This window comes from Quercus lobata, chromosome 5 (assembly GCF_001633185.2).
Source record: "Quercus lobata isolate SW786 chromosome 5, ValleyOak3.0 Primary Assembly, whole genome shotgun sequence".
Classification (NCBI taxonomy): Eukaryota; Viridiplantae; Streptophyta; class Magnoliopsida; order Fagales; family Fagaceae; genus Quercus; species Quercus lobata.
In genome coordinates this window covers 21,915,711-21,941,012 of record NC_044908.1, presented here as the reverse complement: position 1 = coordinate 21,941,012, position 25,302 = coordinate 21,915,711, and the positions used below count along the sequence as shown (strand labels likewise).

General features: G+C 33.6%; 1 protein-coding gene, 1 non-coding gene and 1 pseudogene across 2 annotated transcripts; 2 read left to right on the top strand and 1 right to left on the bottom strand.

Annotated features, from left to right (window-relative positions):
- Positions 1–7,716: 7,716 nt before the first annotated feature.
- On the bottom strand, positions 7,717–7,824 carry LOC115993410. The gene has a single exon (XR_004092951.1). It is a non-coding gene; the product is annotated as a small nucleolar RNA R71 (small nucleolar RNA).
- Positions 7,825–7,873: 49 nt separating this feature from the next.
- LOC115990165 lies at positions 7,874–10,489 on the top strand (annotated as a pseudogene).
- Positions 10,490–24,469: 13,980 nt separating this feature from the next.
- LOC115990163 lies at positions 24,470–25,006 on the top strand. The gene has a single exon (XM_031114019.1). The coding sequence runs from the start codon at positions 24,470–24,472 to the stop codon at positions 25,004–25,006; it is 537 nt and encodes a 178-aa protein (XP_030969879.1).
- Positions 25,007–25,302: the final 296 nt, after the last annotated feature.

Here is a 25,302-nt window from a genome sequence, read left to right as displayed (position 1 = left end):
TTAATCATATATGTTTGAGCACTTTTCACATGTGAGTTTGGCCTAGTACTTTCGTACTAATGGCATAGTGCATTTACGAGTTTAGCTTGTTATGTATGCACATATATCTTTGTGGGAGAAATCTTGAAATTTATGTGTGATTGTTGTAAATAGATCTTTAAGCTTGTCATGAATGATTGGTCAATAGTCTTGTTTGTCTTGATACTTGCATAGACTTGTGCTTATATATCTTCCCACATTTATTTTTATGTTTTTGCAAATAGAGCTCACCAAATATAAATCTCAAAATGAAAAAGAGATTATGAGCTGCAAAAGCCTGTCGCACATACTAGTATTTGACTAGGAAAAAGGGAAAGCGACCTTTTAAATTGAAATGTATGGTGCTCAAAAAGTCAAAGGCTAAATCACAATGTTGAAATATCAAAAATTTCAAGCACTGATCTCAAAAGGAGATGTATTATCCAAAAAAAAAGGATCAAATGTCATGAATTATGCAGAAGCCAAATGAAAAGCTTCTAAATTTTCTAATCATTCTCTTATGGGAGGTCATATATGCTCATTTCTATAATTGAGATAGACTACTTGATTTCGTATCAGTTGTGTATGACTTGATTGAATTGATCATTGAAGCTTCACTCTAGTCTAAGGACAATTCCACACTTGATCCACACACACAACACACAAGTTTAATGTTCAATGAATGCCTATTTCATTTGTGTGGTTGTACATGTTCAAATGTGATGTGTGTGTACTCAATCATATGTGGATCAAACCAAAAAGATTTTTTTTTTGTTCTTTTTGTTTGCTTTTGGAAGTGATTTGTATCACCCATGTTTTTCAAAGTTTTTCAAATTGGTTTTGTGTGAAAAACGTGTTTTCTGGGTGTTTTCGTGACCCATTTCATGTGTAAGCTCAGCTGGAAGTTAAATGGTCCAATTCTCAAGTTTTTCAACTTTACATAGAGAGTTTCGTGATTGTTTCATGAGTAAGGCTTACCAGCGAAATACCAGCGAGATATCAGTGAAATTTTCGCGGGAAGCTAACCAACGAGATACCGGCGAAAATTTCCAGATCAACTTTTTAAAGGTCATTTCGTGGGTCATTTGTTTTAAACGTCTCCCATCTTCTCCTAAACCTCTGTTTTAATGTTTTTACATCAAAACCCAACTAAATTCAAGTGTTTTTTATTCCATTAACATCTCTAAGGTAATCTTTAATACTTTTCATTGATTTTGATCCTTAGATTATGTTTTTGAGGGTTTTATGTTCATAGTTGGGATTTTCTCAAATGAGAGTTGGAAAACTTATTTTTTGTCAATCTTTTTGATTGGACTTTGTTTTAAATGATAATTTGCTTTGGATATTGGCCCTTTGTGGCAAAAATAACATGTATTAAGGCAAGATTTTCATATGTTCTTGCATTGTTTATCATACATGTGTAATGTGTGTACTTTAAGTGTTTGATAAAATGCCCAAATGACATTTTCTCGCTGTTTTGGACTCTGATGATTACCAAACTTTGGGGATCACCATAATTATTCATGTTTATCATGTTTTGATCATTGGTGGTGTGTTTTATGCACTTTGCCCCGTGAGTGCTTATTCATGCATTGGTCATGCATCTCACATGCACACTAGATGCACCTTTGTTGCACACACTCTAACACTTGACATGTTTTGCACTTTTCTCGTGCTAGTAAAGTCTTTTTAGACCTTTTAGCACTTAACATGTTCTTGTGTCTTTGTCGTGCCTAGGTTTACATCATGTTCCATCATCCTTAGCATGTTATGCTCTTTATGCTTTGTAGCGTTTTTTATGTTTTTGTCTTATGTTTGAGCTTCATTTTCTCATTCATCTTGCACCCCTTATGCATCATACCCTTGCTCATATCTTCTTTTCTTTCCCTCATTCCTCTTGATTGTTTTGTCTATTCGTGACAAAAAAAGGGAGAGTATACCGAAGAGTATACAGGTTTGTATTGTCATTTATATATGACTCATATGCACACTCTTAGGGGGAGTAATTCTACCTCATGCACATTCGTAGGGGGAGAAAGCTATAGGGGAGATGCATATACTAAGGGGGAGAAGACATTTTCCTTGTTTTGTTTTGGTTTATATTACTCTTGTGCCCTAGTAGGATCTTGTTCCTAGATGGATATACTTCATGTATTTTGCATTGGTTGAGTGTTGGACATGCATTTATCCTTATGCTATTGTGCATTATTGATTGCATGTTCGGATGATCATTTGCTTTGCTATAAGATCATTGTGGTAATTTCCATATGACTGTCATGTGTTTGATCAAGTTGTTCATATGTTTCATAACATGTTTACTTGATCGCATTTTACTTGTTACATTATACTTGTCTTTTTATCACTTGATTTACCTTGAGGGTCTAATGTGTTTTGTGCAAGTGTTTCAAGTCACAGGTATATATGTTCCAAGTGCTACACAGCTTCTAGATTTAGGTGTGAGTGAGTTTTGCCATTGTTCCCAAACTCACATTTTAAGTCTGGAGTCTGTTATAAGGTGTTTTGTCACGGAATAGCCAAAGGAGGGAGATTGTAAAGTTGTGATTTACAACTATATTTTATGTTGGCTTTATTCCATGACAAAAAGTGTTGTAATTGCTCTAATTTTGTTCCTTGTGTTTTGCGGGATTTTATTGTATTAGGTTTAGTATTAAGTTGGTGAAGACTCAAGCTTAAATGAAGAATCAGTGGATTTCACGAGAAGCTCGCGAGAAGCTAAGCCACGAAAGAGCATGTGAGGAGCACATGACTAGAAGCTGAAGAGTCGTGCCAGGCTGTCGTTTTCGCGAGTGTCTCGCGGGTAAGGCCTTCTCGCGAGACAGTCGTGAAACATTCTACTTGGAGGATTTTTATGTGTGAATTCATTACCCTTCACCCATACTATATATACCCTCATTACCCACAAATGTAAGAGAGGTCATTCAGAGAGAAAAACTCTAGATAGGTTTTCTACAACACATACCCATCTTTTAGAGAGAGAGCTACTCATCCTTATTGAGAATTCATTGTAGCCACTTCTCCTTCCCTCTCCCATTATCATACATTGAGAGGAGATTTACCAAAACACAGTCCACACCTTTTCAGAGTGTAGTGAGTGTTTTTGGAGTTGCTGGGAAGCATTGGAAGAAGCCAAGGATGGCAAATGCAACATGGAGCTTGTTGCGGGATCCGGAGAGCTAGACAAGACACTGTTTCGAGAAGCCTTGTTGGAGTAGGAGCTTAGAGAGCTTAGGTACAGAGGGTAGATTAGGCCTTGAGGGTCTCTTGCTTACCCATGTATCCCAACTGATTGTATAGTGGATCGATTACCACTTGGAGGGCAGCGGAGAGGTTTTTTGCCGAGTTCTTTGGTTTCCTCTTCGATAACACGTCTCGGTGTTATCTGTGTTTGCATCTCTCTTCCCTACTCTTGTTCATTTCATTTTACTGCTGTGTTGCTTTAAATATGGATTAGAGTAGCTCCCTTGCTTGTATACTTGCTTTTACACTATTCCACACTTAGTATTAAGTTAGTGTAAAATCAACCAAGCCGTAATTTGAATTGGGGGTCTAAACAAACTCTTGTGTTTTTAACACATTTTTGAGCTTTCAAAGGCCTTCATAGGATCATTATAGGCTGTGACTCCAAATCTAGTCTGTAAAGCTTGAACAAAGACCTCCCAACTCGCAAATCCACCAACTTGCTCTGCATTCTAAAACCAAATCAAGGCCTCCCTATCAAGGTGATACGAAGCCATCATCACTTGTTGATGCTCAGGAGTATGATTGTAAGAAAAAAATTGCTTTGCATCGTACACCCAGCAGGTAGGGTCTTCCCCTTGAAATCAAGGAAATTCTAATTTTAGATTCTTGATCAAATTCATCGAAGAAGATTCTGAATTTCCCAAATTGTTGTTAACCAAGATAGCTTTAGAGCCAGAATTTGGACTCTGTTGTTTCTTTTATTCAGCTTCAACCATTCTTTGCATGAATACATTAATGGTTTGCAATTGCCTTTGAATCTCTTGCAAAGTTTGTTCGTGGTGCTCTGAGACTTTAGACAAAGTTGCAATCTTTTTTGTTTTTTGAGATTGAGCACAAGTTTCAGCCATGGTGGTAAGGATGGATCAATGCTCTGATACCAAAAATGTTAAGAATCTAGAGTGTTTGGTGGAGTTAAGGGATTGTGGTAGATCTCTTTGAAGGGATCTGGACCTCCTTAAGAAGATGGAGAGAGATATATTGAGAGAGGAAGACATTAATGAGATCACAATCAGATTATGCATATGTCTACAATCACAGCTTAAACTTTTTATACAATTCATATTAGTAGTAACCAACTCCAACTGACTCTACCATTTAAGCAACTAACCCCAATACCTGTAACTAACTCAATCACTAGTAACTAACTGTTGCCACTGCCATTGCTGTTTATAATTGAATACAACCTTACAATTGAGTACAATTGAGTAAGTACCTATCAAAAATAGAGAATCAGGGAAACACAAAATAATTTAGCTCTATAGAGAATTGAGACAACTCCCCCTATGAAGAGCAACAACTCCCCCTATGAGCAGTATAGGTTTTAAAAACAGCTTTCTCCCCTTATAAAAATAGGAAAAACAAAACAGGTTTTGGGAAAAGTTTAAGAGGTGAGGAAAATAGAGAAACACAAACCAAACTAAACTAAAAAAAAAAAAAAAAAAAAAAAAAAAAAAAAAAGATGTATAGATTCACATAAATACACATTCTCTCTTTCAAAATATGCAAACTTGACACTATTTGACCCATAAAAAGATGTATGCAAACACTCTAGACACAATCAGTTAAGACTATATAATATAGATCTCATTGATATAAAAATTCATCATGCAAAGTGTTTTCATGTGTCAAGGTATTTTGAACTCAAATCAACCTCAAGAGTAGAGAAAATATTTGCATATTTGTATTTGAGGGTGTGTTGTTAGTGTTGTTATCCAAATGCCAATGGAAAACCATGTGCCAAGCATATTTGCATTTGGATACGTAAATTAGGATTTGAATTTTAAATCAATGTTTTTTTTAGAAACCCACATACACGAGAGGAGGGAATGTGGTTCCAATATAAGCATACCACAAACTCCAATTTTTTGATATGTCTTCATTTTGGTTTAATACTTTCTAAAAAACATTCCAACTTAATAGATTATACAATTTATTGTTTGGATTTATTTTCTTAGGTTGTTTTTGAAGTTTTAAACATATTGTTTGAGAATTTTAATAACTCACAAAATTTCATTCAAAATTCTCACTCTTTCCAAATGACCTAAATACTCCATAAAATATTCAAAATGACAATCCATCGTAACTAATAAATAATTGCATGTCTTTCCATATTTAAGGTCCTTAACTAATAAATATATTGTTTTTGAATTTTTAAATATATTTTTTGGGAATTTTAATAACTTATAAAATTTGATTCAAAATTCTCTCTTTCCAAATGACCTAAATACTCCATAAAATATTCAAAATGACAGTGCATTGTAACTAATACATAACTGCATTTATTTCTTTCCATATTTAAGGTCCTTAACACATGGTCACTCCACAAGTATTAAGTGCTTGTGGGGAGTGGGGGGCAAGGGCCGGGATTCAAGTTTCTTGAAAAAAGCTTCACACACATATACACTTAGATTAAGTTAGAGTAGAATTTCAATCTTGTATATGATAATGGCTTATTTTTGCATATTTATATCATTATTAGAAAGCATTATCATACTTATTTTGACTTAATTCATGCATTTTATAGTTGGTTTTGGAATAATGCTGAATCATCAATTTAGTGCTTAATTGAATTTTAATGCGTGAATTTGTCTTTTGTAGGATAATGAAATTAAATAAGTGGATTTGTGTAAAGAAGAAACCTAATGGACTTTACTTTTACAATGGCCATGATAAAGTCAAAGAAGGCCAATCCAATTAAATTCGAGTCCAATTGGAGCGAGGAATCAAAGGAAATTTGCACAAAATCCAAGTCCAATTCGGATTAGGATTCCAACCTGCACATTAGTTAGTATTTGGAGCGTAACTTTCGGGTCAGATTTTCAATCGAGATGATTCAAGTTGGGCTAGAAAGTTAACTTAAAGGGATACAACTTTGTAATTTACCAATGTCTGAATTTCAGAAGTTAAATGAAGCCTAAAAACTTGGAATTTTCTCCAAACGGGAATTCAACTTGTAATAGGATTCCTTGACCTATTTAAAGGCTCTTTAGGGAAAAATTTAGAGGAGAGTTGCCGTAGAACATAATTTAGGTTTTCTTAAAGTTTCTTTATAGTTTTTAGAGTTTTTTTTGTGTTATAGCTTGGTAGAAGCCTTGCTAAGGCAAGGGGTACCGTTTACTGGTATGTTCTTAACAATTATTTATTGGTTTTAATTCTTATATTTTTATGTTTTTGATTGATTTAATCATCTAGAAAAGTGTTTAGATATATATAATTATTTGATTTATCATAGACTCCGGGCACATTAAATGTTTAGTATTCCCTACGAACTAATTCACTAGTTTTGTTTTGCCTATAGTCAATCAATTTCATGAAACTACCTTAGAAAACTAATGCTTGAGTTTTTATTGTAAAATCATCCGACTAAGATCATCCTTTGTATGAATTTTAGTTGAGTTATAAAATAAATATTGTTAAGACTACCAATAGATGTATTGTGTGTGGATTCCTAAACCTTAGCGCCTTAATATATTGTTATTTTTCTCTCAATTTAAATTAACTTTACTAAACCATAAAAAATCTCTTCAATTAAACTTAGGATTTTAGTTTTATATTCTTGTGGTTTGCTAATCAATTTCCTTTTCTCTGTGGCTTCGACCTCGAACTTACTGAGTTATTACTTTGCGAAAATCCTGCACTTGGGAGCATTATTTAAGTCATAGCAAGATTTTGGCGCCGTTGCCGAGGATTAGGCAATTAGAGAAGTGTTCCACTTCATTTGGAGAGGTTTTTGGCATTAAATTTCTTCACATATTTGGTAACATCTCTCCAACTCTTTTCTTTTTAAGTAGTTTAGTTTTCTTTTAGAGTTTTTTCTTTTCTTTTTACTTCTTTTTATTGTTAAAGGTATTTGTTTTATTTTATTTTTATTTTTATTTTTATTTCTTGCTTTACTATTGCATGCGTGTTTGGTGTCGTGATAATGATAATCACTTGGTTAGAATTGTGTCTAATAATTTGTTTCGCAATTTATCTGATTCTTTCACACATTCTCACACACTTGATTTCATGGCGGACTTAGAGAGTAATCATGGTGATGAGAATAATTTAAATAATGAAAACTTCCATGCTTACCAATCCATTAGAACTCTTAGGGATTATTTGTAACCTACTAGGAGTAGTGCACCATCATGCATCATTTTTCCAACTAATGCAAATAATTTTAATTTTAAGCCCGCTATAATTTTATTACTTCCTAAATTTCATGGCTTAGATTATGAAAACCCTTACCTACACTTTAAGGAATTTGAGGAGGTATGTTCTACCTTCCATGACCAATCAAGTAATGATGAAACCATTAGGTTGAAGTTGTTGCCTTTTTCTCTTAAAGACAAGGCAAAAACTTGGCTTAATTCTTTGAGACCTAGGTCAATTGGTACTTGGCAAGGGATGCAAACTAAGTTTTTAAAGAAATTTTTTCCAATTCATAGGACTAATGCACTTAAAAGACAAATAATGAATTTTTCACAAAAAGATAATGAGACATTTTATCAATGTTGGGAAAGATTTTAAAGATTTGCTTAATGCTTGTCCACATCATGGCTATGAAACTTGGCATATAATTAGTTTTTTCTATGAAAGTTTAACTCCAAAGATGTGCCAATTTGTAGAGATGATGTGCAATGGAGAGTTTTTGAATAAAGATATTGGTGAGGCTTTTGATTATTTTGATCTCTTAGCTAAGAATGCCCAATCTTGGGATACCATTGATACCTCAGATAGGTCTAGAGCATCCACCAACCCCTCTAGGGGTGTAAGTACCAACTTAGGGAAGATGATGACCTTAGTGATAGAGTGCCTAGTATAACTCGGAAGCTTGAAGCCATGGAATCAAGGAAAGTCAATGGAGTCAATACTTGCCTAAAATTGATGAGGATTGTAGAATTTGTGAGACCATGGAACACCCTACCAATGATTGTCCTACAATTCCAGCATTTAAAGAGGTGTTGCATGATCAAGCAAATTTTATGAACTTGGTGAAAATATCATACCCTTCCCCCTATTTAGACACATACAATTTAGGGTGGAGGAATCACCCAAATTTTAATTGGAGGAATGATAATGTGGCTGTACCTCCTACACATGGTTCTTTAAATTTTGTTCCCTATAATCCCCCTCCAAAGAAGAGTCTTAAGGACACTTTGCAACAATTCATGCAGACTCAATCCACCATTAATAATTAGAACTCACAAGCCATAAATGACGTTAGGAGCACTCTCACTAAATTGACCACATTCATGAGCACAATATAAAAGGGTAAGTTTCTATCTCAACCATAACCAAACCCCCAAGGTCAATTTTGTGTTGATAATTGTAGATCCTCTAAAAATAAAGTGAGTCAAGTTAAATCTATAACTACTCTTTGTAGTGGAAAATCATTGTAAAAGATATTCCTAAAAGCAATACACATGATGAATTTTCTAAAATAAAGAGTAGTGATGAAGTCCTTGAGCCTAAATCTAATGAAATTGAAAGGTGTCCTATCCCTGCTCCCTTTCCCCGAAGGTTGATTCCACCTCAGAAAGTGAATCAAAATTTTGAAATCCTTAAAGTGCCTAAGCAAGTTAAAGTGAACATTCCTCTTTTGGATTCCATAAAGCAAATTTCATCATATGCTAAATTTTTGAAAGATTTGTGTACTGTTAAGCGTAAGCTTAATGTACATAAGAAGGTTTTTTTAACTGAACAAGTTAGTGCAATCATTCAAAACAATAGACCTCCTAAGTTCAAAGATTCAGGTTGTCCCACTATTTCATGTGTGATTGGTAATTCAAAAATAGAGAAAGCTTTGCTTAATCTTGTGGGCAAGTGGGAATCTTTTGCCATATTCAGTGTATGAGCAATTAGGTCTAGATGAGTTAAAACCCATTTCCATAATTTTGCAACTTGTTGATGGATTTGTGATTGTTCCTAAGGGTGTTATTGAGGATGTTTTGGTTCAAGTGGACAAATTTTATTTTCCTGTTGACTTTATTATCTTCGACATGCATCCTGTTTCTAATGCCAATTCTCAAATATTTGTGATTTTAGGGCGCCCATTTCTTGCAACTTCTAATGCATTGATAAATTGTAGAAGTGGGGTCTTAAAATTATCTTTTGGCAATATGACCCTTGAGCATAATATTTTTAATACTTGTAGCAAACTAGGGATGAAGAGGATGTGCTTGAAGTTAACTTGATTGAAACAATTGTTCAAGACCAAACATTAGAAACTTGTTTAGTCAATCATGTGATTTTAACTTTGATGAGAATTCTGAAATTGCATACATTCATTGTCTCTTGGAATCTGCAATTAGAAGCAAGCGATTGGAAATTGAAATATGAGGAGTTGCCACCTTGTGAGATAAAGTTGTTGCCATCTAGTGAGCAAGTACCTAAATGGGAGTTGAAGCCCTGGCCAAATGATCTCAAGTATGCTTTTCTAGGAATCGATGAGACTTTTCCTATGGTAATATCTTCTGAACTTGACTCCTTGCAAGAATGTAAGTTATTAAATGTTTTGAGTAAACATAAGGGTGTCATAGGAAGGAACATGACTAATATAAAAGGACTTAGTCCATTGGTTTGTACTCATAGGATTTATTTAAAGGACAATGACAAACCATCTAAGGGGAGTAAACAAATTTTGGAAAAGACAGTTAACCCAAATTGTAAATATTTGTCTTCGAGGTTGAATGATGCACTTTGGGCGTACCGCACTATCTATAAAAATATTCTTGGTCTGTCTCCCTATAGACTTGTTTATGGTAAAGCTTGTCACTTGCTTGTGGAATTGGAACATAAATCATATTGGGCAATAAAGATGTTTAACTTTAACTTAGACAAAGCTAGTTCATTGAGAAAATTGCAATTAAATGAGTTGGAAGAAATTCAATGTGATACATATGAGAATTCTAGGATTTCTAAAGAAAGAATGAAGGTTTTTCATGACAAACAAATTTTAAGGAAATCTTTTGAACCATCTCAAAAAGTTCTTTTGTATAATTCTAGGTTACATTTGTTCCTCAGAAAATTGACATCTAGATGGACTGGACATTTCATTGTTAAAAATGTTTTCCCCCACGATGCCATAGAAATTGAAAATCCTAAAAATGGTAACATATTTAAGGTGAATGGACAACATCTTAAGCCATTTCTTGAGAATTTTTCAGAAGAGGAGGAATCCACCAATTTGGAGGATACTATTTATCAAGACTTGCCAAGCAATTAGCATTAGTGTTTGTGTCGTATTTTAGATTTTTTTCTTTCTATTATTTTTGTTATTTTGTTTTCTAACCCCTTTTTCAGATGTTAAATTTTTTTTTTTTTATTTTTTTTTTTTATGTTGATCTCTTCAAGGTACTCTCTATAATCTCTTCTCTTTACTGTTTTTCCTTGTTATCATTAAGGACAATGTAAGTTTTAGGTTGGGGGGAGGAACTTGAGATGATTTGCATTTGGTTTTATTTTATGTTTTTTTTTTTTTTTGGTTTGTTTTTGAATTTTTTTTTTAGTCCAATTTTCAACCCAAAAAAAAGAAAAAGAAAAGTTGCTGTAGCAAAAGGTTTAGGTCAAAGTTCTTTATGATACTTCTATCTAAATAATTCCATTGTTTTTCATGCTCAACTATCATGCACATGCACTTTAGCCACATGAACATGTTTCTTGGAGGAGAGATAGATGTGACTTTGAAAATCTTGAAAATAAAATGTAAAGACTATAACCCAATTGAGTTCTTGAGCCATTCATTTTTTTAGAGGGTTATTTTCTTTTGATCTCATTTTTCATTTGGAAGCACTTAACTTTGTGGTTGCTTAGTCTCATTATTCTTTGATTTGGTCGAATGCTAAGAATTCATCAATTTTATGCCACACTTGAATATGTTAAAGTCATGGATTTTGAAGAACTATCCCAATCCTTAAGAGATGATTTTAGGCCATCTTTGTTAATTTTGAGCCTTTATTTTTTTCTTTCTTAATACATTACCGCTAGTCACCCATTTGAGCCTATTATTTTAGCCATTCTTTCTCAAACCCTTTCCTAAAGTGTTCCAAGAATGAATGCAATCAAATTGTCTTACTGCAGTAAATTTGTGGTGAAATAGTTGGAAGAAAAGGAGGACTCACTCAAAAAAGAAAAAGAAAAAAGAAAAAAAAGAATCATAAACAAAAAAGGAAAAATGTCGAAAAAAAAAAAAAGGAATGTGAAAGAGGAAGAAATAGAGAATGAATTTGTTGATGAAATTTTGAAGAAAAAAGAAAGAAAGTGAAAGTGCAATATTCAAGAAATTTGAGAGGATAAATCCGTTGTCATATACTCAAAAGAATTTGTCTCTCTAATTATTCTTGGGAACTCTTTTTATTTTTACTTATACCCTTTGTTCTAAATTCCTCCTCTTTACCTTACATTACGTCCCAATTAAAGTCCAATTTGATCTTAAGGAAGGTATGGTTTGGATCTTGACATGACTAATCAATGTGTGTGGTGTAATATTCTTAGTGTTTGGCATCCTTTCATGAGACTATAAATGTCCTTCATTTTGTTTCACCATTCTTCATCTTATTTATATGTGAGATATTAGTCATTGTTCTACATTATTTTGCTCACATATGTTTGAGAGTGTTACACCCTTTTCAGAGTGATTTTATTTGTTAAGTGTTTACAACTGTGAGATTTGAGTTGAAGCAGAAGTTTGGATAGAAATTCAAGCCATATTTTATCTTAAGACTAAGTTTGTGTTTGTGTTGGCTAAACTATTCACACACTGAGTATTGATGGCATGTGGAATATCTTTGGTAGTTGTTAGTGTTTTGACCTTTGATTAACTATTTCTACTAAAGTAATAATTTTTTTGTTATTTTGTGTCTTTGTCTCAAGTCGCTTAAATTGCTAGGGACTAGCAATGAGCTGGTTAGGAAGTGTGATAATAGCTTATTTTTGCATATTTATATCATTATTAGAAAGCATTATCATACTTATTTTAATTTAATTCATGCATTTTATACTTGGTTTTGGAATAATGCTGAATAATCAATTTTGTGCTTAATTGAATTTTAATGCGCGAATTTGTCTTTTGTAGGATAATGAAATTAAATAAGTGGATTTGTGCAAAGAAGAAAACTAATGGACTTTACTTTTACAAGGGCCACGATGAAGTCAAAGAAGGCCAACCCAATTAAATTTGAGTCCAATTGGAGCAAGGAATCAAAGGAAATTTACACCAAATCCAAGTCCAATTCGGATTAGAATTCCAGCCTGCACACTAGTTAGTATTTGGAGCATAAATTTTGGCTCAGATGTCCAATTGAGATGATTCAAGTTGGGCTGGAAAGTTAACTTAAAGGGCTAAAAATTTGTAGTTTGACAAAGTCTGAATTATGAAGTTAAGTGGGCCAAAAATGTCAGTTAATTGAAGCCTAAAAACCTGGGATTTTCTCCAAACGGGAATTTAACTTGTAATGTGATTCCTTGACCTATTTAAAGTCTCTTAAGGGAAAAATTCAGGAGAAAGCTACCGTAGAATGTAATTTAGGTTTTCTTAAAGTTTCTTTACAGTTTTTAAAATTTTATTTGTGTTATGGCTTGCTAGAAGCCTTGTTAAGACAAGGAGTGAAACCCAACCATTTATTAGTATGTTCTTAACAATTATTTATTGGTTTTAATGCTTATATTTTTATGTTTTTGATTGATTTAATCATCTAGAAAAGTGTTTAGATCTATATAATTATTTGATTTATCATAGACTCCGGGCACATTAAATGCTTAGTATTCCCTACGAACTAATTCACTAGTTTTGTTTTGCCTATAGTCAATCAATTTCATGAAACTACCTTAGAAAATTAATTCTTGAGTTTTTATTGTAAAATCATCTGACTAAGATCATCCTTCGTATGAATTTTAGTTGAGTTATAAAATAAATATTGTTAAGACTACCAATAGATGTATTGTGTGTGGATTCCTAAACCTTAACACCTTAGTATATTGTTATTTTTCTCTCAATTTAAATTAACTTTACTAAATCATCAAAACTCTCTTCAATTAACTTTATTATTTTAATTTTATTCTCTTGTGGTTTGCTAATCAATTCCCTTTTCCCTGTGGATTCAACCTCGGACTTACCGAGTTATTACTTCATGACAATCTTGCACTTGGGAGCATTATTTAAGTTGCAACAAGTTTTTTGGTTCCACACACAACACATCTATTGGTAATATCAACAATATTTATTTTATAAATCAACTAAAATTCATATGAAAAATGATCTTACTTAGATGATTTAACAATAAAAACTCAAGAATTAATTTTCTAAGGTAGTTTCATGAAATTGATTGATTTTAGGCAAAACAAAACTAGTGAATTAGTTCGCAAGGAATATTAAGCATTTAACGTGCGCTGAGTCTACGATAAATCAAAGAATTAAACAGAATTAGACGCTTTTCTAGATGAGTAAATCAATCAAAAAGATAATAACATAAACATTAAAACCGTAAAATAATTGTTAAGAATATACCAATAAACGATTGGGTTTCACCCCTTGCCTTAAGCCATAACACAAATAAAACTCTAAAAACTGTAAAGAAACTTTAAGGAAACCTAAATTATGTTCTACAACAGCTCTCCCCTAAATTTTTCCCTAGAGAGCCTTTAAATAGGTCAAGGAATCCTATTACAAGTCGAATTCCCGTTTGGAGAAAATCCAAAGTTTTTAGGCTTCACTTAACCGACGTTTTCGGCCAATTTAACTCTTGCAAAGTAATGCTCCAAATACTAAATGATGCGCAAGCTGGAATCCTAATCTAAATTGGATTTCGATTTGGTGCTAATTTCCTTTGATTCCTTACTCCAATTGAACTCGAATTTAATTGGGTTGGCCTTCTTTGACTTCATCATGGCCCTTATAAAAGTAAAGTCCATTAGCTTTCTTCTTTGCACAAATCCACTTATTTAATTTCATTATCCTACAAAAGACAAATTCATCCATTAAAATTCAATTAAGCACAAAATTGATTATTCAGTATTATTCCAAAACCAACTATAAAATGCATGAATTAACTCAAAATAAGTTTGATAATGCTTTCTAATAATGATATAAATATGCAAAAATAAGCTATTAGCAGTATAAATAAATAAAATAAATAAAATAAAATAACATAAGGCATGCTAGTAAAATAAATTTGATGTGTTATATTTGTTGACTTGTGGTGTGAGATTATTTGTCCACATGGTTCTATAGATTAGTAGTCCGTTTGATAATAGTTTATTAATTTTCAAAAGATTATTTGCATAGTATTTATCAATATATATATATATATATATATTATTTTTGGTATATTTTATGTTAAATGCATGAAAAAAAAGTTAAAAGCTAATGTATTTTCAAGATAACTAAAAATTAGATTATTTTCAAAAACAATTGACAAAAAAAAGAAAAAAAACAAATAGTTAAGCAATTACCAAACACACATAAGCTAGAAAAATTGACATTTGTCAAGTTGTGGAACCTCTAAACATCACAAACGGCAAAATCTCAGCATAAATTTCCCTAATATATATATATATATATATATATATATATATATATATATATTACATATTGATATTGGCATTAAAAAAAATAAGGGAAAATTTAGGTAAGTTGGCTTGTAATTCTGGTACACGTGTGTAACTTAAAATATTTAAAAATAAATTCTAACAAGTAAAGTCATCAAAGTTAAAGGCATATTGGAATAGAAATAGATCAAAAAAAAAAAAAAAAATGCAGTAATGCGTTGGATCATTATTAAAACTAGCCACTACCTTTTCTTATAGTTAAGGTAGTTTTTGAACGGAGTTTGTGGTGTGCATTTATGTTATAATCCTTTTCACTCTCCCTTATATATGTGTGTGTTTGTTTCTCAAAAAAAAAAAAAAAAAAAAAAAACTATAATATACATAAAATTAAAGACATTTAACTTTTAGTTAACCTTATGATATTTTGCAACATAAAATTTTGAGATCTCACAATTTTAAATGTCAATATTCTAATTTTTGAAAATTGAATTTAACCTCTGTTAATACCCATTTTCGCGACACATTATGTATAAGCCCGATTCAACCAAGATCGACTTCCTTGTAGGCTCAATTAACGTATTATATTATATTTTATTCTTTTAAGCATGGCCCAAGTCCATGTGATTTATTGGGAAAATTGAGGAAGTGTGGTTTAGAGGGTATGGGTCTATTCCTTTCAGGCCTTTTGCTTGAGCCCAACGCATGCATGCTACCAAGTGGGTAAGGGATACTAGTAGCACCTCAGGCTCATGGAAGAGGTCTTGTATCTGAAATTTCCACCCTAAATGAGTTTTTATGCTCTGGCTGTCTGTGGCCCAAAGTTTTTACCCTAAACCACCTTTGCCTTTCAAACATAGCTAGCTCTCATTGGCTAACTCTAGCTGCTAGCCCTCACTTAGGTGAGTATTCCAATAATCTGAAATGGCTAACAAAAGGCAGCCAATTAGAGCAAACCCCCTTTATTTCCCAAATCATGTTAAAAGCATACCAAACTCTTCCTTAAACAAAAGCAACCCAAGCCAAGCCACCAAATTAGTGTCATGTGGGATAAAACCTCTTCTACTACCAAAAAACCAGTCATTAGCAACACCCCAAACTCAATATAGAACTCTCTCTTCAGTTCAAAAATGAACCAACCATGTTTTACCCACATAGCTAAAAGTACTTTAGAGCAAAAGCCCATTTAGCTAGCCAACATTCTCACAATTCCGAAACTTGGGGATGGAAATATGGATACAAAGGAACCTTCCCTCTCTTCCCTAAAACCTCTCTCTCAATTTCCTCTTCTTGCTGATTATGGGTCGAAGTTTCAAACCTGTTGTGTTTCTATTTATTTTTTAGAATTTTTGTTATTGGCATTTTGATTTCTCTTGTTAAAGCACCATTAACCTTAATTTGTTCATTATACATTTGGAATTTTGGGCTTGATTCTCCATAGATAATCACTTCTAAAGAACCCAAGGAGAGATTTGTGTCATTCTCCCATTTTTGGCCCTTGTTGCAAAAACATCCCCGACAACTTCTATTCTATATTTAAACAATTCATTAGAATCTTAATATATCATATTTTCTCTACTAAATTACAAACTACATATCTACAATTTGAGAATCTTTAAATTTTACACTTCGAAATTTTAGAATATCGATTTATTCTCTTAAGATATATCCCGTTTGTAACATAAATCACTTTGTCCATATTTTCATTTAAGTGTCATATAAGATTGTCATGTATATTTAGTTCGTGAAATAAAATGATACTGAGTTAATATATAAATATATATAAAAATAAAGCATTTACCTCTATTTTCTTTGTGCTTTCCTTTGATTTGATCCCTTATGCGCAGCTTGTATTCTACAAAAACATTTTGCTCTGATGGAAGACAATCGCATAAGAACAAGTAGATTGATATCGCTGGATTTTTTACAGTAGAATCTCCTTTGGGATAGACCATTAACTTCCTGGATTCAGTACAAAGAGTTACAAATAACAGTTGCTAAGTTCAAAAAAGCAAGATTTTCATTTTTATAACAATGTTTGTTTTTGGTTTGTGTGTGCTGCAAATACGTTTGGTAGTCTTCTCTTTGATTTATGCTCTATGGAAATTTGTATTTGGTTTGGTTTGTTAGTTTGAGTTATAGATAAATATTTCTTTGAAGGTATTGATCAGCAATGTAAATTTCTCTTTGTTTTAGGTGCAACCCTTAATCTTTGAAGTTGTGAGGAAGAGCTATTTTGGTTTGGGTATTTTCTAGATTTGGGTATTTTCTTCTATACAGTCTCTTATATTGATTTTGGTTCATGGAGCACGTTCAAAACAAAAGGTATGTAAAGAAAAGTTTTTATTTTAATTAGAAAAAGTTTGAGGAAACATAAAAGGAAAAATAACTAAAGAACGTAGAATCTTAAAAAAAAAAAAAAATAGTGACTATATTAGGCAAAGGCTTTTGGAGATTGTTGTTTTTATTTTTGGAATTTTGAAGATTGTTTTTCTTATTTTTGGAATTCTTTACATTCATGTATATGTATGTATTGGGTTTAATAGAATTGGAATTATCTTTGAAACTTTGGTTTTGATTGAATAATGAAAGAGGAAGTATGTTACAATATTTGGAGTCTTCTGTATATGTGTTGTTGTAGTTTAAACTTGGTATTTGAATTGTTAAATTGTTAATTCGTTGTTTCATTGTTCATCTATTTATCATGAATAATAATATTGTTATTTGCAACCATCATGATACGGTATCAATGATGTGATCATTCCAAATGCTTTCCTTTAGAGTTTAGATAAAGTCTATTTTATGATTTAAAAAAATTTCAATTAAAAGACTTTTGAAATTAAATTTTATTAAAAAAAATTATAGGATACATTAGATCGTAAATGACTTTTATTAAACTCCATCCTTTATAGCATCTGTAAGGACTCAATTTGTAACGATCCTAAATCCAGTCTTGGGTTCGTACGTTAAAAGGCCCAAACAATATAATTTGTAGAGCATGGGCTTGAAAGGCTAGGCCTTGGTCATCGGACGGTGGTTAGTCATGGTGTTCATACAAAATTAAACCATGTTCCCTCGAGGAGTCTTTCTCCTTGAGACGGTCTGGGAGGCTCTAGTTCTTAGCCTTTTTTTTTCCCAGCTCCTTTTCTGGATTGCTTACTTCTCCTTTTATATTAGCCTTTACCCATCCTCCAACGTCCACGTGTAGGTTCAGCTTTCCAAGGCTGATACTTGTCCCATCAGCCCATACCCAAAGTGGTTGGGGGTGGTTGTAAAAGCTGAAAAGCATTGCTCTGCATGGCACATAGTATTTAATTGCAGTAATGGCAGCCTTTCCTTTGTTCTTTGTCGCCATATTGTCCAGGGGTCCTTTCTCTATCAACGCGGAGGTGTTCGGTTTTTCCCAAAAACTGTTCCTATACCATTCTTGCCTTTTCTTTTAGGAGTGCCTTGGGGATGCCGAGGACAGAGTCATCCTCGGCTATGTCTCAAGGCTATTTGAACTTTCATTGTATGTCCTCGGCTATATCCTTCCTCGGCTCGGGCCTTGGGCCCCAATGTAAATTGGGCTAGGGTCACAAATCCTTTGGCCCCACAATAGCCCCTCAAAATGCTGCTGCCCGAACTTTTGGTCGGGGAGGAGGGTTTTGGTGATGTCGGGCCTATATCACGGCTTGCCCAGCTTCGTCCTTCATTAATATCGGTGTCTTTTAGTTTGCTTGGGAAACGCTTCCGGTCATGAGACATTCCTTTAACTTTACTCATGTCGTGCCTCTGCCGTTTCAGTGTACGAGGCGCATTTTTAATAAGTTCCTTTTACGAGGCGACGCCCATCCAATGGTTGTAGACAGCGTTGGGAGTTGAGTGGGAATTATCTCGCTTTGTAGCTTTTCTTGGAAATTTGTACAGATTAAATGCAACCAGATTTGCCTTTCGTATAAGAAGCAAGGCAGGAGGTCACTTCCTTTACGTACAGACCCTTCAGTCTTTTCAAATTCCTAAACCTTCAGCTGCGTTCCAAGTTTTCATTACCAGTGCAATTCAAGCCTTAGTGAGTGATATGTTTGAGGCAAAAGTGGGGGTGAATGGACCACACCCTCTCCAGAGGCACTGGGTCTCTCCGAGACTCAAGATGGTGCGGTCAGGGTAAGGGAGACGGAGACTCAAGACAGCTCTCCCATTTCACAAGGCGGGGGAGAAGCCTCCTCCTCCTTCAGCCAAAATCCGAAGCAGGTGCTGGTCGCATCAGATTTTTAGTGCAGCAGCAATGGGGTTTCTCATCGTCGGTACCATCCGTTCTCTCTCAAGCGCTGCTAATATGGCACCCGTGTGTTAGGAGTCAGAGCTGATGCGGGGATCGTACATCCTCGCTTCCTCCTCTCCTCCTTCTCTGGTGCCTTCTTTTGCCTCCGCTTTTTCTTCTCTTCCATCACTAGGGACATCCTGGTGTTTCTACTTCTTCTTCTTCTGCCTCTTCCCCCCTTTCGTCAAAAGGGGTCACCCTGACACGCCTAGTCACCACAAGAGCAGAATTTTTGAAGGATTTAACGTTCCTTTTATCTTTTTGATTATTTTTTTTTTTTTTTTGCTTTCTCTTTCTGCCTTTGTAATTAGCTTCTGGTATAGGCTTGCTTAAGCCCTTCATTGTATGTTGTGTTATTTCTTGACATTAATAAAAGATGACTTTATCTTAGTCTAAGCATTCTTTCTTTTCTGCAATAGCTATAGTGTGTATGGATGTGCTATATATATATATATATATATATATATATATATATATTTTTTTGAACGGTACTTGGAACCGAATCCCTCGTTAACAAAAATCCATTATTTGAACTTACTGAGACTAACAAGCTCAATAATGCCGACCTGAAAAAGGTTATAAATATAAGACTAACCGGGATAACAGCTGAACGTTCTGTATTGCGTATGAGGCAATCATCCGATGATGGGTAACTCAAAATGAACTATCCGAGATGGTCGCTATGTACTTGGGTGCTTTACCACGTTCCTAACAACATTCATGGCTTTGACCACTTTTGGCATCCGATCCGAGGACCGAGGTATGAATGTACCGGGCCTAAATACTAGTTTACATTAGTTTCCTTAGAGCTGGGGATCCGAGAACAGGACGGGATTTCCATTCCGTTTAAGACTTAATTCATTTTCTAATGACTAATTTCCACATAGGTTTGAGTCCGAGGACCATACAACATCTTGGTTTTGTCCAAAACTTAGATATTTTCATTAAGTAATTGGTTTCCCCATAGGTCTGACTCCGAGGACCATACAACACCTTGGTTCTGTCCAAAACTTAGATATTTTCATTAAGTAGTTGGTTTCCCCATAGGTTTGAGTCCGAGGACCATACAACACCTTGGCTCTATCCAAAACTTAGATATTTTCATTAAGTAGTTGGTTTCCCCATAGGTCTGAGTCCGAGGACCATACAACATCTTGGTTCTATCCAAAACTTAGATATTTTCATTAAGTAATTGGTTTCCCCATAGGTCTGACTCCGAGGACCATACAACACCTTGGTTCTGTCCAAAACATAGATATTTTCACTAAGTAATTGGTTTCCCCATAGGTCTGACTCCGAGGACCATACAACACCTTGGTTCTGTCCAAAACTTAGATATTTTCATTAAGTAGTTGGTTTCCCCATATAGGTTTGAGTCCGAGGACCATACAACACCTTGGTTCTATCCAAAACTTAGATATTTTCATTAAGTAGTTGGTTTCCCCATAGGTCTGAGTCCGAGGACCATACAACACCTTGGTTCTGTCCAAAACTTAGATATTTTCATTAGTAGTATAGTTGTAGTTGGTCCCCATAGGTTTGAGTCCAAGGACCATACAACCTTGGTTCTGTCCAAAACTTAGATATTTTCATTAAGTAGTTGGTTTTCTCATAGGTTTGAGTCCGAGGACCATACAATACCTTGGTTCTATCCAAAACTTAGATATTTTCATTAAGTAGTTGGTTTCCCCATAGGTTTGAGTCCGAGGACCATACAATACCTTGGTTCTATCCAAAACTTAGTTATTTTCATTAAGTAGTTGGTTTCCCCATAGGTCTAAGTCCGAGGACCATACAACACCTTGGTTCTATCCAAAACTTAGATATTTTCATTAAGTAGTTGGTTTCCCCATAGGTTTGAGTCCGAGGACCATACAATACCTTATTTCTGTCCAAAACTTAGATATTTTCATTAAGTAGTTGCTTTCCCCATAGGTTTGAGTCCGAGGACCGTACAATACCTTGATTCTGTCCAAAACTTAGATATTTTCATTAAGTTTAGGGGGACTAGCCCCTCGGCCAAGGTGTGGGACGTTGATTTGACGCTGGAAGCCCCTAGAACTGCCTATGCCACTGGTGCTTCGAAGCGCAGCCCCTAGTGGAACTTCATGTTAGGGCACAACAACGGGACATTGGAAGTGGTGGAGGGACTTTCCCGACCCACCGCCTGTGCTAACGCACAAGCCTCCCTACAGATGACGCCAATTGTAAAGACTCAATTTGTAACGATCCCAAATCCAGTCTTGGGTTCGTACGTTAAAAGGCCCAAACAATATAATTTGTAGAGCGTGGGCTTGAAAGGCTAGGCTTTGGTCACCGGACGGTGGTTAGTCATGGTGTTTATACAAAATTAAACCATGTTCACTCGAGGAGTCTTTCTCCTCGAGACGGTTTGGGAGGCTCTGGTTCTTGGCCTTTCTTTTTCCCAGCCCCTTTTATAGATTGCTTACTTCTCCTTTTATATTAGCCTTTACCCCTCCTCCAACGTCCACGTGTAGGTTCAGCTTTCTAAGACTGATACTTGTCCCATCAGCCCATACTCAAAGTGGTTGGGGGTGGTTGTAAAAACTGAAAAGCATTGTTCTGCATGGCGCAGAGTATTTAATTGCAGTAATGACAGCCTTTCCTTTGTCCTTTGTCGCCATATTGTCTAGGGGTCCTTTCTCTTTCAACGCGGAGGTGTTCGGTTTTTCCCAAAAACTGTTCCTATACTGTTCTTGTCCTTTCTTTTAGGAGTGCCTTGGGGATGCCGAGGACAGAGTCATCCTCGGCTATGTCTCAAGACTATTTGGACTTTCATTGTATGTCCTCGGCTATATCCCTCTTCGGCTCGGGCCTTGGGCCCCAATGTAAAGTGGGCCAGGGTCACAAATCCTCTGGCCCCACAGCATCATTAAAAAGAAAACTTATATAAAACCGAAGCCTTTGACTTTTAGTTGACCTCTCCACAATTTTTCACATTTACATTTTTTATTTATATTTTTTAATTTGATTTAATTAAAAAAAAGTAAAAAAGAAGAAGAAGAAGAAGAAGAAGAAGAAGAAAGACTCACGTTATAAAAAAAAAAAAAAAAAAAAATTAGGATTAAGAAAAAAAGAGAAAGACTTTTGTTAGGACTGTTTTATATATATATATATATATATATATATATATTTATATAAAGCATTTACCTCTATTTTCTTTGTGCTTTCCTTTGATTTGATCCCTTATGCGCAGCTCGTATTCTACAAAAAAACATTTTGCTCTGATGGAAGACAATCGCATAAGAACAAGTAGACTAATATCGCTAGATTTTTTACAGTAGAAATTCCTTTGGGATAGACCATTAACTTCCTGGATTCAGTAAAAAGAGTTACAAGTAACGGTTGATAAGTTCAAAATAGTAAGATTTTGATTTTTATAACAATGTTTGTTTTTGGTTTGTGTGCGCTGTAAATATGTTTGGTAGTCTTCTCTTTGATTTATGCTCTATGGAAATTTGTATTTGGTTTTGGTTTGTTAGTTTGAGTCACAAATAAATATCTCTTTGAAGGTATTGATCAGCAATGTAAATTTCTCTTTGTTTTAGGTGCAACCCTTAATCTTTGAAGTTGTGAGGGAGAGCTATTTTGGTTTGGGTATTTTCTCCTGTACAGTCTCTTGCATTGATTTTGGTTTTTGGAGCGCCTTCAAAACAAAAGGTATGTAAAGAAAAAAAATTTATTTTAATGAGAAAAATTTTGAGGAAACATAAAAGGAAAAAGAACTAAAGAACACACAATCTGAAAAAAAAAAAAAAATTAAATAAATAATTAGTGACTGTATTAGGCAAAGGCTTTTGGAGACTGTTGTTTTTATTTTTGGAATTTTGGATTTTTTTTTTCTAGAATTCTTTACGTTCATGTGTATGTATGTATTGGGTTTAATAGAATTCGAATTATCTTTGAAACTTTGGTTTTGATTATATAATGAAAGAAGAAGTATGTTCCAATATTTGGAGTTTTCTGTTTGTGTTGTTGTAGTTTTAATTTGGTATTTGAATTGTTAAATTGTTAATTCATAGTTTCATTGTTCATCTATTAATCATAAATAATTATATTTTTATTTGCAACCATCATGATACGGTATCAATGATGTGATCATTCGGAATGCTTTCCTTTAGAGTTTAGATATAGTCTATTTTATGATTAAAAAAATTTACAATTAAAATACTTTTGAAATTAAATTTTTTTAAAAACAAATTATTGGATTCGTTAGATCTTAAATGACTTCTATTAAACTCCATCATTTATGGCATCATTAGAAAAAAAAACTCATATAGATAGGTATTAGGATATTATTTGGAACTATAATAATAGACTAATGTATTACACACAGCTAACAGTAACATCCTATGCTATAAAATAAAAATTGGGCCTATTGTTATCTTCACTTTTAGGTAAAATAAAAACTTTATTAACTAAGTTTTAAGAAATTTAAAATTCTATTTCAAAAAATTTCCAGAACTTTAGATTTTATTTTAATTGTTTTAATAATATATCATAATAATTTTATATTGTAAAATAATAAAATTTATACATTATATACAATCATTACTCCAATTACCTTCTAAATGATAAGATATGAGAATGCAATTTGTAGATCTATTATCAAGATAACATAGATAAGATTTGTGGTAGATAGTAGATTTAATTGCAGTTGAGTATTGTATAAAGTCATCACCGTAGAATAGTCCACGCCACTATGTGTTATGTGAAACAAATGATATGAAAGAAAAATAATTTTTCTAAAGCATTATATTGAATAAAAAATTACTTATTTTTATTCATTTTCAAGTTATACATTTTTTTACAAGTCAAGTCATAAACTTTTAAGTAAAATAAATACTTCTAATTTTTATTTAACTATTTCGTGCATTGTACGGGTTAACAACTAGTATTATGGTAACAACATATTCTATCTATGTTTGCCTTGATGGCAGATCCATTCAACAAATAAAAAGCAAAAACAAAAATAATAACGTAATTTTTTACTTTAAAAAGTTGTAGTAGAAATTATCCGAATAAATCAGCCCTAAGGCTATGTTTATTGCGTTTAAACGATTCTCATTGACCTAGACCATCAATGGACATAACAAACCAAACAAATTTCAACTGAATTTTGGGCTTTATTTTTAGCCTCATCAGCTTTATACGTTCCATTCCATCGTTATCCTCATGAATGTGATACTTGTTAAATGAATCTGTATAGAATAATGTCAAAACTTAAGAGCGTTTCAAGGTGAGGACAAAAAGGTTTGACTAGGCTGGCTTTTCAAAAGTTTCTACAATATATATAAATAGGCAGTAGGCTCTTTTAATTTATTGCATGTGTTGCAAGATATGGCTATGAAAGTTGATGTTTCTCTTTGTCTCTTAGTGATTCCTATTGTACTTTCTCTTTTGCTTTCAAGCCACCATTTTGCTAAAGCCGATAATGAGATTGGCAAGCCCCTAATAACAGCAACTTGCATCCAAACCGAGTTTCCTGATGTTTGCGTCTCAACTTTGGAGTCGGATCGTCGCAGCTCCAGTGCAAATCTTACTGGCCTTTCCAGGATTGGCTTGGAGTTGGCCATAACCAAAGCTGATGAGATCAAAGCAGATGCTTATAAGTTGATTTTTAATGCAACTAGCTATCATAATTGGGATATACGATCAGCTTGCTTTGGTGCATATAATCTGAGCTTCTATCCATTCAAAGAGACTCTCCAATACTTTGATGAGCTGAACTATAATGAGTCATACAGAATTGTGGATACTTTTAATAAAGGTTTACATTATTGTATTGACGTTGGAGTAACAGAGTTAGCTGCCGGAATCACATTCCTAACGAAATTCACCACTGATGTAAAGGCAATTCTACATCTCCTTTTCTAATGACTATAGTCCTTTTTGGGTTCCTTTGTAATGAATATTTATTGTAATAAATGTTTGAATTTTATCTAACTTTTCATTTTTTTTTCCTTTCCTTTGGTTTTCTTTTTTATGTTTAATTTTTATTCATGCTTTTATTAATCTTATAAGATATATGAAATGTTGAGTAATCAAATTATAACAATATTATGTGTTCAAAAAAACGTCATTTTGGTCTTTGCATTTTGGTAATAGTCAATTTAGTCTTTACATTTTGGTAACAGCCAATTTGATCCATGATATTTTCATCTTACAATCAA

Coding starts and splice junctions, on each gene's coding strand:
- LOC115990163 (XM_031114019.1), top strand. CDS start 24,470: ATGGCTATGAAAGTTGATGTTTCTCTTTGTCTCTTAGTGATTCCTATT.